General features: G+C 42.4%; 2 protein-coding genes and 1 long non-coding RNA gene across 3 annotated transcripts; 2 read left to right on the top strand and 1 right to left on the bottom strand.

Moving 5' to 3' along the window:
* Positions 1–1,376: 1,376 nt before the first annotated feature.
* Positions 1,377–5,376, top strand: LOC135649506 (phosphatidylglycerophosphate phosphatase PTPMT2-like). The gene is made up of 7 exons (XM_065167960.1): positions 1,377–1,658; positions 1,785–2,038; positions 2,348–2,470; positions 3,006–3,099; positions 3,678–3,760; positions 3,868–3,957; positions 4,661–5,376. The coding sequence occupies exons 2-7, from the start codon at positions 1,853–1,855 to the stop codon at positions 5,093–5,095; spliced, it is 1,011 nt and encodes a 336-aa protein (XP_065024032.1). The 5' UTR covers positions 1,377–1,658; positions 1,785–1,852; the 3' UTR covers positions 5,096–5,376.
* A 346-nt stretch (positions 5,377–5,722) lies between these two features.
* LOC135649507 (bifunctional pinoresinol-lariciresinol reductase 2-like) lies at positions 5,723–12,020 on the top strand. Its single transcript, XM_065167968.1, has 5 exons — positions 5,723–5,991; positions 8,194–8,438; positions 8,531–8,665; positions 11,171–11,615; positions 11,704–12,020. Exons 2-5 carry the CDS (start codon positions 8,253–8,255, stop codon positions 11,865–11,867), a joined length of 930 nt encoding a protein of 309 aa, XP_065024040.1. The 5' UTR covers positions 5,723–5,991; positions 8,194–8,252; the 3' UTR covers positions 11,868–12,020.
* LOC108952699 (uncharacterized) lies at positions 7,727–8,231 on the bottom strand. Its single transcript, XR_001977800.2, has 2 exons — positions 8,092–8,231; positions 7,727–7,935 (listed from the first exon to the last, which is right to left on the bottom strand). It is a non-coding gene; the product is annotated as an uncharacterized LOC108952699 (long non-coding RNA).
* Positions 12,021–13,804: the final 1,784 nt, after the last annotated feature.

Below are 13,804 nucleotides of genomic sequence, written 5' to 3' on the forward strand. Positions count from 1 at the left end.
TAATCCAGTATTCTACTCACGCATGAAACACATAGCCATCGACTTTTACTTCGTGCGAGAACAAGTTGTCAGATATTAACTATGTGTTTTTCACGTACATATGGTTGATCAAGTAGCGGACTCCCTCACGAAACCTCTCACCCGTAAATCATCCGTAAATTTTTCTCTGTTGAGAAAAAAATTCTCTTCTTATAAATAGGGAGTATTATTTCAAACTCAGTGGAATCTTCTTCTTGTGTTTCATTTATATCACTTTTATTGACCGGGGAATTATAGTTGATGCGCCGGTAGAATCAGCGTGCAGGATCATAGAAGAATTCGATAAATAGTATAGAGGCGTGGCTTCGAACTTTCCTTTTATGGCAGCTAAGTGTTATTGATCCGGCAACGCACTTTTACAAGTTCTTGAACATTAGAAAAGATATAAAAGTCGCCAAAAAAAAAAAAAAAAAGTTACGTAAAGCTGCGTTTTCCTGTGCTATAATTGGCATATGATGAACTTATTTGGATGGACGTGCGGAACCCTCGCTTGGGCACGTGGACGCATCTACTCGTCGTCACCTTCGGCACGAGCCTAAATCTGATTGCTTCCGATCAAATTAGACCAAAGCCATGTTGCATGGTCGAAGCGACAATTGGTGGACGGGGATGAGATGTGCGACTGGTTCCCATCAAACAATCGTGACCGCCCAATCTCGATTCCCAGCGTCCTGTCTCGGGCCCCCCTGGTCCTCCTTTTCGTCGTGGCATCGAGTTCCAACCAGCTGCCGCCCACCGAATCATCCAAACCCAGAATTCCGACATTGGCTCGCCGGATCCTCGCCCGCGTCGCCCAGCTGGGATCCACTCGGATTCTCCAATCGCCACGCAAGGAGACGTGCGTCGAGCAGGTGAGGCCAGCGGGTACGTGGTGGCGCCTGTTTGGGATATTGATTACGTAGGACGTCGTACCCCACCGGTGTGGGAAAAAGCCCCGACCGTGGCTCGTAGTTTTCTCCAGTGCCTTCACACACAGAGATCCATCCCACTGCGTTCACACGGTCGGATCATGTTTTCCTCGGGTGCGTTCACACGGCCACCAGTAATCCCGTGCCTCGTCCTCCTTGGGCCCCATCCGCTTTTATGTACAAAAGTCCAGTCGTGGGCCCCACAGTTGTTCCAAGGCGATTACCGCGTCGGCGAGCGAGCTATGGATCTGTCCGATTGGCTGATCGGGCCCCATTCTCTTGGCCACGGGACATAACTCGGCAGTTCTAAAACCCGTCTACGAATACGGAACAGAGAGTCGAGTTTCCGGACACGAGAGACCCCACGACTGATTCTATTCCTGGAACGACCGTCGCCTGCCGTTGGATCATCTATGGACGCCTCCGATCGTGGTTGTTAGAGCCTGGGAGAGTTGGAGACTCCGCCAATGGCTTTATCCACTCCATTAGGGTGGATTTATTCCGGGGGTAATGATCTCAGAAAGCAACAGCGTGTGTAGCGAGCGCTCTCGCCGTCCCCAGTGGTACGAGTCCCTTGTTCTTCCTCGTTGGCCTCGTCCAATCCCGGGATCGAAGCGGCTTAATATAGGAGGGAGAAATCTTCGCCACTTCTCCTGTATTCTTGTGCGACTCTCCCCAGATCTGGATCCGCTCTCCGCGCTCCCGTTCGAGGTAATCCTTGCTCCAATCCGTTAAAGTTTACGCCCCACTAGAGGCTTCAGTCGTCGAGGCTTTCCTTCGATCCGCCTTCGACTGGAATGGTTAGACTGATGACTGATGCAAAGTGATCGGCTCTAGTGTCGTGCCGTTGCTACCGCGGTCCGAGAGGAAGAATCGAGCAGGGAGCTAATCTTTACTCGGCTAACATGAGGATCGTCGAGTTGGAGGACGGGAGAGAAAAAGATTCCCGCGGTGGCGAGATTGCGAAGGTTAAGGCGAAGCGAGCGTTAGTTGGCGCGGGCGCTCGGATCCTTTTCTATCCGACCCTTATTTACAATGTAATCAGGAACAAAGTTCAGGCCGAGTTCCATTGGTGGGATGAAATTGATCAGGTATTCTTTCATGCTATACACATGCCTTTATTTCCTTTTTCCTGTCCGGAGTTCCCATCACTGCAATGATTTTTTTTCTGTGGTGGTTCTTGATTCTTAGGATACTGCCATATACGAATACCTATTGCCAATAGCACTTTGAGTATGCATCTTAGGGAAAATTTGTGTTTAGCATTACGATGCATGCAATCTTACAATATAGTGGTGGATTAATTGTTGGACATTTTTATGCTGTTGAGATATCTAATAATCCGATGGACTGAAAGGCTTTTGCTTACTAATATTTGCCACTCTTTGGACATTTTTCAGTTTCTACTACTCGGTGCTGTTCCATTTCCCAACGACGTCCCTCGCCTGCAGCAGCTTGGAGTTCGAGGTGTCATCACCCTGAACGAACCTTACGAGACTTTGGTCCCATCATCCTTATACATGGTGACTTTTGCCTTCTTGAATGCATTTACTTCTAGAAATGCATTTTCAACTTGAGAATTACTATATAGTCTAAATGGTTTATTAACGACTTATCCATTTTGCCATATGGTAATACCCTTCATTCATACATTTTGTGGTTCTTTGTGCATTGGCTGTGCAGTGAAGTCTGATGGTCCAGCTGAAATATTTACAAATATGTAATTTTATACTAGCCATAGGATTACAAAGGTGAACATGGTCAGTCCTTTCAGGAGATTGAATGAGATTTAACATATATTGCAATTACCACACTAATCTTTTTGAATTCTAATTCAATAATAAGGTCTTAAAGTGATTTCTTTGACCTTGTTTTCCTTGGCAAAACATTCTGTAATTAATTCATGGAATGTCTTGCCACACACTGTATATTGTCTCACTCATTCGTTCAATCAGTCATTCGAATTTTCATTTATTAATGCATTTGTTCATTCATCATTCAGCTGTTTTTTCATTAATGTATTTGTTGTTATTCATTGCCTTTCTTCCTTATTTTCAGGTTCACGGAATCGATCATTTAGTGATTCCTACAAGAGATTACCTCTTTGCACCTTCACTTGTCGACATATATCGAGCTGTTGATTTCATTCATAGTAAGGATTCTGTCTTATCTATATCCTTATGAATAGTAAGAATAATGGAGCCTGCTGTCAGCGAGAATAAACTTATAAATGGAAGGGAACCCTGTTTTAGAATGCTTATCTTTAATTCCACTCAAAGGAATTTCACTGCTATATTATTAAAATCTCTGTGGCATAATAATTGTTTAGTATGTGTTAAGGTATATGGAGTCTAAGCTGGTCATAGTGGCAGTGTTACATGGAGCATTGCATTTGTACCTACGAGACATGCTGGATATGTATCCACAACCCACACACTCGTCAAACACCATTTCTGCATAATTTCATAATATATATATGTATATGTATGTATATATATGTACATGTATATCTATATATATATATGTGTGTGTGTGTGTGTGTGTGTGTGTGTGTGTGTGTGTATTCTCCTTGCTGAAGTGATACTTGGATAAACATAGATGTCAGATTATGTGCATGATATTGTATAATATTTCATATATAGTCTTGTCAAAACTAAGTTTCTGTCCATATTTCAATTTCTTTTTAGATGTAGAATTGTTGAATGAGATAAAAGCTTCAACCTTCTTTAGGGAATGCATCGTGTGGGAGAACCACATATGTTCACTGCAAAGCTGGAAGGGGACGAAGCACGACAATTGTCCTATGCTATCTGGTACCTTTTCATTCTTAAACTTATAAATTGTATGGAATATTGATTAGCTGATCTATTACTCTTAATGATATATCATCGTGATAATTGTGATTATGTTACAATGTCAGGTGCAGCATAAGAACATGACACCCACAGCCGCTCTGGAGTATGTGCAGTCAATAAGACCCAGAGTTCTGTTAGCTCCATCACAGTGGAAGGTGTGAATCATAAGCACTAATTCATTTTACTCCATGAAAATTATATTATTTTTGTTGGATCTTGTTGTACAAACATTAAGCTCCATTGCAGTGTAGCTTACGAGCTAGATCTGCCTTTTCTCCGTTCACTTTATGATTTATCTTAAATAAATAATATATCTTATACTTCATATGTATATCTGCCACTTTGTGTTTTTAATCACATTCTCAAAGTTGTCAACATTATAGTTGGAAATAGAAAAGTCAACTGCTGTGTTCATCTAACTTTTGTGCATTATAACATATTCAAACTATTATGCTGACCATAGGGAAACAGCCTTTCAAGTTTCAACAGACCAATAGTGCATCTGATGCAGAGAGCTGCATGGCCTAACTTAAAATTGGCTAGTTTGCTATTGTATTTGACACATATGGGTAGCCTGACACAATAAACTTGGGAGGACATCTTGTTGTATTTTGGATCAACTTGTTTATTTTGTTTGTATGAAGTTGAGTAACTCTAAGAGAACAAAGAGGAATCTTGTTTCCAGTATAACTGCTATGAAGATTCTTGCCATACTGAACAATTTAACTTCTGGTACTAGATCACTGATATTTTTGGGCATCATCTTGAATGAAACTTCATTGACATTTGCTATTGCATTTAAGAGTTTCACTACCCTTTTATTTCCTCCCTCACCTGTTTACATATAAAAATTTCCAGGCTGTCCAACAGTACAGCCAGTGCAAGTTAGAATTCCCTGCCATTCGAAGTCCAAGGTCGACAGATTTGCTCACAGGAGATGAAGTGTTGATATCTGAGGTTGATCTTGAAGGTTACAATGTTGGCGAGGATACTAAAGACCTCAGCATCTCATCATGTAAGATGGCCGAAGCCAGTCCCACGATTGTGAAGCATATGACAGAAAGTCCCATCGGAGGGGATGAAGTTCTGATAACCGAGGCAGACCTAGAAGGATATGAAACCTTTATGATTGCTTGTGAAGATGGGAGTCTCTCATCAACTGTGACGACCGCCATTGTGCCTGCACGAACAAGAATGGTGATGAGGAGGCTTTGCTGCCTATGCACTTCCTTGAAATCCTCTGGCGGTAGCCAGGCCGTTGCGAGCCGGTTTCATGAGATCCATGCTTGTTAGATACAGAGAAGAAAACCCATCTCATGCATGTCAATTGCTGCAGGAGAGGTGAGGAGTTCCTACAGGATCATAAGTTTTCCTCCTTTTACCAGCACTACTAGATGAGACCGAGGACAGGAGGCAACCAATCAATGTATGGTCGTTTGGTTTGGTTGCCGAAGCTTTTGGCTTCATAATAATTGTGTAGTTCACTCTTTTGGTTTGTTGTGGTGGCATCAGCATTTTGTTTTCATTTTGCAGAACAGTTTTCTTTTCAATAAAACAACCTTTGTTACTTTCTAGGTAACGTCCGAGCTTGTTTTGTCAGAGCCGATATCAGCAGAGTAATCTGAATGCTACTTACTCTTTCTGCCATTCCATCTGATCGATTGCTTTGTCTGAATGCATACTCGTATCTTTTTCACAAACGTACCTGCGAATAGCAATCGATCTTTCTCAGAAATTTCCATCGACAAAATGCATTTGTGTTGCGGGATAAAAATGCAGGCCGAAAGGACACGTGGCCTAAAAATGTCGGTTCACCTTGGTGGGCCCCGTATTTTCATTTACGGCCCAAAATGATTCGTAAATGAGTGGACTTCGAATCTGGGCGCCCCTCTTTCCTCTGGCACTTGGCCGTCCCCGCTACGACGATCGCCGCCCGAGCCTTCCCCATCGCCATCGGATTCCTTTTCCTCTTCCACGATCGGCTCGCCGCCACCCTCGGTTGGCGTGGCGGCAGCCGAGAGCTCTGGTCGCCTCATCTCGCTTTGCCTCCTCTTTTCTTCTCTCGAGCATCCGGGTCTCTGATGCCGTTCGCTGGAATTATTTGCGAAGCTCCCTCCGTTGGAGCGACTACGCATGAAGACATCAGCGTCGGCATCGAAGAAGAATTGCCCGAGGAGCCTGACGTGTAGGTTAGTATATGAGATTCTTTTTCTTCATTGCTTGCATCTGGCAGTTTTGACATAGAAATTATGATCGACGGTTAAATTATTGGAGACTATGGTGGGTGGCTTGTTTTGGTGTTGTCGATGACCAAAAAATATATATATATATTTGAAAGTTGCAAGAGAGATCGATCTATTTTGAAAGTTTTCGACTCTTATTGTTGGATTTGTTTCTAATGATAACGATCAATTAGGAGATAAAATGGCCATAAGCTTTTGTTCTCTCCCGATGGTAAATGCCTTTGCTTGGTTAGGTTGACCATTGAGATGCTACCCATAGATAATTTGTACCATCATTTTGTTGCTTACAAGCAATTTGATGGATTCATTTTTGTCTATTAATTAGGTCATCATTTTGGCTCCTCCAGTATGATGCTAAGATTGGAAAACAACAGTACGTACTGTATTACTATCTCTATAGAACGAATGATGTAAGGTCATCCTTTTCCCCCCCCCCCTTGAATTTGGTGATCAACCAGGAAAACCAAGGATGGGTATACACAGAGCATTTCCCCCTTTTGTTAGAAAGAAGTGGTCATTCTGCATGCAGACGTTATCTGAAATGAAAAACTTGCATTTCCCCCTGTTTCTAGCCTGCGCATGTTTCATAAAAAACTTGCTACTTGCATCCTTGAGAAGATTAATATCATTACAACATCACAAGCGTTCACAAGATTCTCGTCACACTTGATTTCTCAGAGGCTCCGCACGGTAGAGATGACTTTAGGAAATGAGTGAATAGATGGAGCTCTTTTTAAAGTTGTTTGATCGAGACAAGACATCTGTTTCCATCTGCCGTGCATGACAAGTTCAAATGCACAACTATGTATGACCTGACAATTTCTCCCAAAATAAAGATCCCGAGTCGTCTGTGTCTGTGCCTGAGTTGAGTGGCTCGGTCAACAGGATTAGTGCCCGAGTCAAAAAAGGGAATAGATCTACTGGTTGTAGTCTCAACAAACTTGTGAATTCACTCTTAGACACAATTTAGACATTAAAATTTATACAATTTAGACACAATTGATGGGTGTATTAAGATTAAAATTGATTTATAAAAATTTGATGATGATTCAAATTCAATAAAATTACGGGGGTTGTTGCATAATAGCTAATGGGTCTTATTTCAAAGTGTGTGATGCTAATTCGTTTGAGTTATATTAAATAAAACATACATTTTGTCAACTAAGAAATTTGAGCTATTTATTGGATCATAGACTCCTGCGGATACACATGGTTACAATGAGTCATAGTTTGGCAACTTCAGTGTCTAAAGAAGAAGGTGAGTGAGGTTGATTGTCTGATAAGTTGTAAGGTAAAATATCTATGTCCATGTCCTGATCTTTGCATTTTAATAAATGCTCGAGTCTGCTGCTATGACTCGGGATAGAACAAGGTGTTGCCATACAGAAGAAAAAGCAAACCGAATAAGGGGAAATCAATTTCACTCGGAGAAATAAATTCGTAAGCACATATATGATCAGCCAAAGGCTTAGAATAATATCATCGATAATTTCCATTCTGCTCATGTGCGCTAGAGATTTGTTGTTGATGATGAGCTAAAAACAGCAGCAGGTTGGTTATATGCAAGCACTTGTGCGCACATTACCTGATGATGATATGATGAGCGCCTGGGCAGTGCGATTCAGGCAAGTCTTTTGTTGGAGTATTAAACCAAGTTTGAGGACAGGGAAATGAACTGACATGGTGCAAACTTATAATAGATTTTCTTAATGCCAAAGTGTTAAATCAAACCGAACATTGGCTGAAGATTTCAAATGTCCAAGAACATATAGAGTTTCATCGCATCAAAAGAGGGAGAGGAAATAAGAGACAACTCACTGTTGGCACTGCAGCTACAGAACCTGAGATGACAACACCCGTCTTGACTCTTGAATCCTGACCCTACTGCTTCTGAGAAGAAAAACATTTGAATCAAATTAAATTGAGAAGGCGTAATCTTCGGTCCCAAAGCAGACAGTTGATATGTATATATATATATATATATATATGGATGTGTTTCTAAATCTCATTTTGATGGATAGATAGATAGACGAATGGTGATCCTACCAATCATATATGTGTTCTGTTTCTTCTCGATCAACCATTGATCCGATCTGATCATATACTTGTCCACGTCCGCACCCTTAAATTCTACCCTCCTCCTTTAAGAGGGTGGCCGTTGGACCGGTGGATCCTTCTCCTTCTCCCTACCTCAGCGGTAGCGCGTGATGGCGGAGGCAAAGGATCGAGTTCTGATCACTGGTGCGACTGGGTACCTGGGGAGGAGGCTCGTCAAGGCCAGCCTGGCTCTCGGCCACCCCACCTTCCTCCTCTTCCGCCCCGACACCGCCTCAGATCTCGCCAGGTGCCAGATGCTCATGGAGCTCAAGATGGAGGGCGCGCAGCTTCTTCAGGTGACCGACAGATCCTTGATCTGCTGCTTCAAGCGCTACTCTTGCGCGCAATTGATGATGTCTCGCATCTCCGCGCGGCTGCTCGATCGCAGGGATCGCTGGACGATCGCGACAGCCTGATCTCGGCGCTGAAGCAAGTGGACGTGGTGGTGTCGACGATCGCGGGCGATCAGATTCTGCAACAGCTCAAACTAGTGGAAGCCATCAAAGAAGCCGGCACCATCAAGGTATGCCCCATCCATCCCATGCCAAGTTCGTTCCCTCGTACTCGATCTCATGATATGATGCCTTGGTCTCCAAGAGAACAAACTAACTAGTAGCGCGAGATGAGAATGATCCGATCCGGCTATTGTTTTAGTGTCAGAATGAGGAGAGAGTTCTGCTTCTACATAATGCGAAATCTATAAAAGAATAGTGTGACGTTTAGGATCTCAATCAACACCGACATACGTTCATTTTCTCTGTCGATCGAAACAAAAGGAGGCCACAATCGAGAACAATAAAGATTTAGGCGATGAATTGATATTTCACCTAAACATGAATATTCAGAAACCGCCCACAAACCTATGGAATGCAGTCGGATTGACAGCAGAGGTGGGTTGTAGAGAATTATTAGGTCTCTGGTATTAAAGCTGACGTAGATGCTTCATCCCTAATTTTATGTCCTCGTGAGTAGTGCGGTGGGTGGAACTTTAGCAGGGTTATGTCCTACTTAACCAAGAAGCAATAAACCCACAGCTAGGGTTTATATTTGAACCATTGGACTTCCTAACCGTCGCCCCTTGTGTTGGTTGATTAGGGTTAAGGATAAAAGAGATAACTCACTTAAGAAGTAACCCTTAGGGCTAGGGTTTGAAGCCCTGTAGCTTTCATCTCTTTAGAAGTAAGATCTATCTACAATTATAAGAACCCCTATAACATTTCGAGTGATCTCCCTCAAAGATTAATCTATAATAGATGGGATTCTATCATTCACCGTGCGTGCCAGCTGTGCACACCAACGTTTGGTGGGTTCACTATGCACACCAGTGATGCCTGTCCGGTGAGTTGGGACAAAAGATGTATTAGTACGGCTCGTGAATGGGGTGATCAGTTCACGCAACTTGTATTTATTATAAATTTAGAGTGATCATTAACTTATCTTTTACTCCAAGAGACCCATTTGTTCGTGGATTCTGGTGGGATACAGCCTGGTGCTATGCTTCTTCATATATAATGATAGTGTGTCCATCATGGAGTACCTACCACATATATTATTATTGTTTTTGTAACCAATGATAGAGACAGACAATCAATCATCAGTCACTTTAGAAGTTGATAGAAACGCAGGCTTCTCATTTCTACCAAATTCACCGTATCACCTTTTTGTTTTTCTTCCTACCCTAAAATCCTTTTGGTTTAAATAGTAAAAAAGAAACACATAATTGTGCGCATATATATATATATATATATATATATATATATATATATATATATATATATATATATATATAATAACCGAATATAAAAGAACTTGCATATGAAATGAAACCATAATGGGTATTGATACTCTTTAGAAACTCTTTGTGATGAAAAAAACATTGAGAGTTTATATCTTTATACATATTTGTTTAACTAAAATTAACTGATGTTTATGGAAATGGTTTACCCAAGCATACCGACGGGATCTCACATAATCTTATTATCTGGAGGGACATATATTCTATATTAAAGGATAAATATGTTATTTGTTAGTGAACAAAAGTATCGTTGTTGATTAGTCAGCATGATTAGGTCCACGGGTTAATGTCGGGAGCTTCTTGTGGGGTGAGTAGGATGGTGAGGTGGCCGCACCCTCGGGAAGAAATGTTGGTTGACGTTGGTCGGAATCTGAGCCAGCTCACTGCTCTCTTTTGTGCGATGGAAGGTATCTCCTGGGTCGGGACGTTCGTCGGTCGGGAGTGACCATTTCAGAGCAACTCGGACAAGAGTCGGGCCGACGGAGTCAGCTGAGCCCTTGTGAGAGAGTGTTGATCCGAGTTTCTCAGTTTGCCGACCCGAGCGTCGTTTCTGGTGGGATGCGTCTCTCCGATTCCGGGATGAATGGCAGCGCGTCCTTGTGTATTGGATGGCAATTCCCGAATCGAGGTGCTCGTCGTTTAGGGGTGTCCGCCTTCCTGCAAAATGGCCTTCGTCGGGTGCTTCCCGACTTTGGCCCCTCCGACGAGCAAGTCAATGGAGTATTTGATATTAAGTTCTTTTCTCCCCCTCTGACTGGGCGTCGGCCAGGGGTTTATATACTATTGTGTGAGAATTGGTTGCACCTCGGTTCGGTGTAGCCGTTGACCCTTGTGGGATGGGACGACTTTTCTGACGAGCTGGCGTCTTGGGGGATGCCTGAGCGGCATCAGACGATACCATCTCGAGCACTCAGGATAGTTGTGTTGCATAGTATCTCGATACGGAACTTGGCTTGACGTGCGTCATAGGATTCTGGTGGCGTACGGCCTTGGATTCTGATATTGGTTGGGACATGACGTGTGACGTCGATGATGACTCATATGTGGGTCAAAATATGCCATATCATTGTTCTTGAGCTTCCAAGGATACATATGTAGAACATTTTCCTCTTTTTTTTTTTTTCCCTTCCTGAGACATCATGTGATCGAGCTTTGAAACCAGTATCGGTGTTCAGATTCATCCTGACTCCACTTTTCACAGTCGAAGTTGATGCCGGTAACATATGCATGCAGAGGTACCTCCCTTCCGAGTTTGGTATGGATGTTGATCGTATGCATCATGCGATGCCCCCTGGCGATAAGGTCTTCAGCGAGAAGCGTATCGTTCGACGAGCTATCGAAGAGGCCAGCATCCCCCACACTTACATCTCCGCCAATTGCTTCGCCGGCATCTTCCTAGCTGGGCTGGCGCAACTGGCAATCTTCATGCCGCCAAGAGACCATGTCAACGTTTATGGCGGCGGGGATAAAAGATGCATATGGGTGGCGGAGGAGGACGTTGCAATGTATGCCATGCTATCGGTCGATGATCCGAGGACCCTGAACAAGGTTGTCTACCTCCGCCCCCCGGATAACATCCTGAGCCAGATGGAGGTCATCGAGATATGGGAGAGGGTCATCGGCCGAAAACTCAGCAAGACGTTTATCTCAGAGGATGAATGGCTCTCCCAAATGGACAGTGAGTGCGATTTATGATGCCTTGTGTTGGCTGTCAAGAACTAATAATGGTTCGAGTTTAAAAGTTGTGCTGGTTGATTGTGATGCAGAAATGCCACCATTTGAGCAATCGGCGATGGCACATTTCTGTCATATCTTCTACCGTGGTGAGTTGGACTTCGAGGTGGAAGGGCCGCGTGGTGTGGATGGTAGCGAGCTCTACCCTCACTACAAGTATATCACGGCCCAAGAATACCTGAAGCGTTTCGTTTAGAACTGGCTCTGCCTCTGCCTCTGCCTCTGTGCACAACAATAAGCTGGTTCGAACTGCCTATGTATCATCAAGTTAATCACTAGGGTTCTGCTATGGAGATCATCTGTGTGTAATCAATCTTTGACATCACTAGATTCATCACAGAGTTCACCATGGACTTCCATTCAAGAATACTAGCAGGGACGACTCTGTTTTCCATTCAACAACACCAGGAGTGGTCCATCTCAGTCTCTCCACCTCATCAACGGAGACTAATCTTTTATGTAGCACATATAATACGATGACAAGGAAAGGTATATTAGATGCTGACATCAGGTACATGGACATACAATGAATGATCTACCAAACCCCGGTTTCATTTAGTCTCTGCGCATGCGTTTCTACAGCATAGCTGCTGCTGCCGTCTTTGTTTTCAGAGTTTTCGAAAAAAAAGAAAAGGGATTTCGACTGGCACATGTTCTTCTCATGACTTAAACTTGGAACTTTTTTTTTTTCTAATACAATATAATGTAGGAAGAATTTTTTAAAAAAGTTTTTTGCGAGAAGCATCCCCGTTTTCAGAATTTTTAGAGTCTCCCTTTCTTTTTTTCTTTTTTTTTGTCTAATATACCCCCAACTATCTATATTCTTTCCCTTCTTTTTTTTTTTATTATAGATCCATAGGATGTCTTCTTCGGTTATGGGATATGATCGATCTCAAGAAAGCCACCTCATTCTTCTCGATTGTGGACTTTGGATATTCAAATATTTCTTTTTATATTTTACCTTCATCAGAGATATAAAATATCCTCATACTTGAATTTCTTATTTTTTAATATTTATTCTCCAAATAACATGAATCATATTAGTAATTTTTGAAATTCATACTTCAAATCTAATTAAGATAAAAATATATATATCATTTCTGGAATGAAATTATCATATGTCTTTTCTAAAATTATCTTTTTAAAAACTATGTAATCCTATTGTTACAGAAAAATATCATCCAAATCAAATCAATGTGGTTTAAGCCCATCTATGTAAGGTTATCTGAGATACTTCCACGGTAAAAACGTCGAGCTCCCAAGATGATTGTTTGAAGTGTCTTCGAGATGAAAATATCAAACTCTCAAGGAGATCTTCTAAAATGCCACATGTATGAAGATTGAGGTTAGGAGAGGTTTCCCGAGCTAGACTCTTTAATAACTTGAGGTAAGTGAGTGTAGTAAAAAGATAGTCTTTAATAACCTTTGACAATTTTAATTTAGTTTTTTGTCCACATAAGTAACAAAGTTAGAGACAACCTATAATTGCATGTCTTGAACCGATATCCACAAGAGTAGATCGATGGAGGGTAGGTTTTGTCTCCTTTCTTCTAGCATATATGCCACATGGAGGACATATGTCAAATAATAGTTTATTAATAATATCCTCACTATCATTTGTCTCCTCTTGAAGGTGTCCTTTTGAGGCTTTTTGGTCAGGGTCTTAAAGCATAATATCTGACCTATTCGACATATCAATTTTATACTTCTTTGATTACTTCTTTGAGGGGGAGTAGGGGGTTTCCGACTAACATACCTTGGGTATACCCAAAAAGGGACTAAGAACTCATCTTCCCCGCCTTGAGTAGTGAGGCAATGGATATGCGTTGACTAGCCCACCCACCTCGAGTGGAAGGAGAGGTCGACACTCAACTACTCCTCTATGGTCGGTGGAGGAGGTTGACACCCGACCCACCTATCTCGGGTAAAGAAGGGGGGTTGGTGCTTGACACACCTACCTCGAGTGGTAAGGGGAGTTGGTGCTCGACCACTCCACTTCAAGCTAGCATCGAGGGAGTTGAGTTATCTCAACCTCTATGTCTCGAGCAAGCCTCATTTTAGATGTGTTAGGCTTTCTCAATCTGGTCTGACTTATGCTTTAATGGCTCTCTTCAGGTGGGTTGAGTTTTGCTG

The sequence above is a fragment of the Musa acuminata genome, chromosome BXJ1-4 (genome assembly GCF_036884655.1).
Source record: "Musa acuminata AAA Group cultivar baxijiao chromosome BXJ1-4, Cavendish_Baxijiao_AAA, whole genome shotgun sequence".
Taxonomy (NCBI): Eukaryota; Viridiplantae; Streptophyta; class Magnoliopsida; order Zingiberales; family Musaceae; genus Musa; species Musa acuminata.

Excerpts from the sequence above, each read along its gene's own strand:
- LOC135649506 (XM_065167960.1), top strand. The coding sequence starts at position 1,853 with ATGAGGATCGTCGAGTTGGAGGACGGGAGAGAAAAAGATTCCCGCGGT. Across the intron at positions 2,039-2,347 it reads GGTGGGATGAAATTGATCAG|TTTCTACTACTCGGTGCTGT; the intron begins GTATTCTTTCAT and ends GACATTTTTCAG. Across the intron at positions 3,100-3,677 it reads AGCTGTTGATTTCATTCATA|GGAATGCATCGTGTGGGAGA; the intron begins GTAAGGATTCTG and ends AACCTTCTTTAG.
- LOC135649507 (XM_065167968.1), top strand. The coding sequence starts at position 8,253 with ATGGCGGAGGCAAAGGATCGAGTTCTGATCACTGGTGCGACTGGGTAC. Across the intron at positions 8,666-11,170 it reads AAGAAGCCGGCACCATCAAG|AGGTACCTCCCTTCCGAGTT; the intron begins GTATGCCCCATC and ends ATATGCATGCAG. Across the intron at positions 11,616-11,703 it reads ATGGCTCTCCCAAATGGACA|AAATGCCACCATTTGAGCAA; the intron begins GTGAGTGCGATT and ends ATTGTGATGCAG.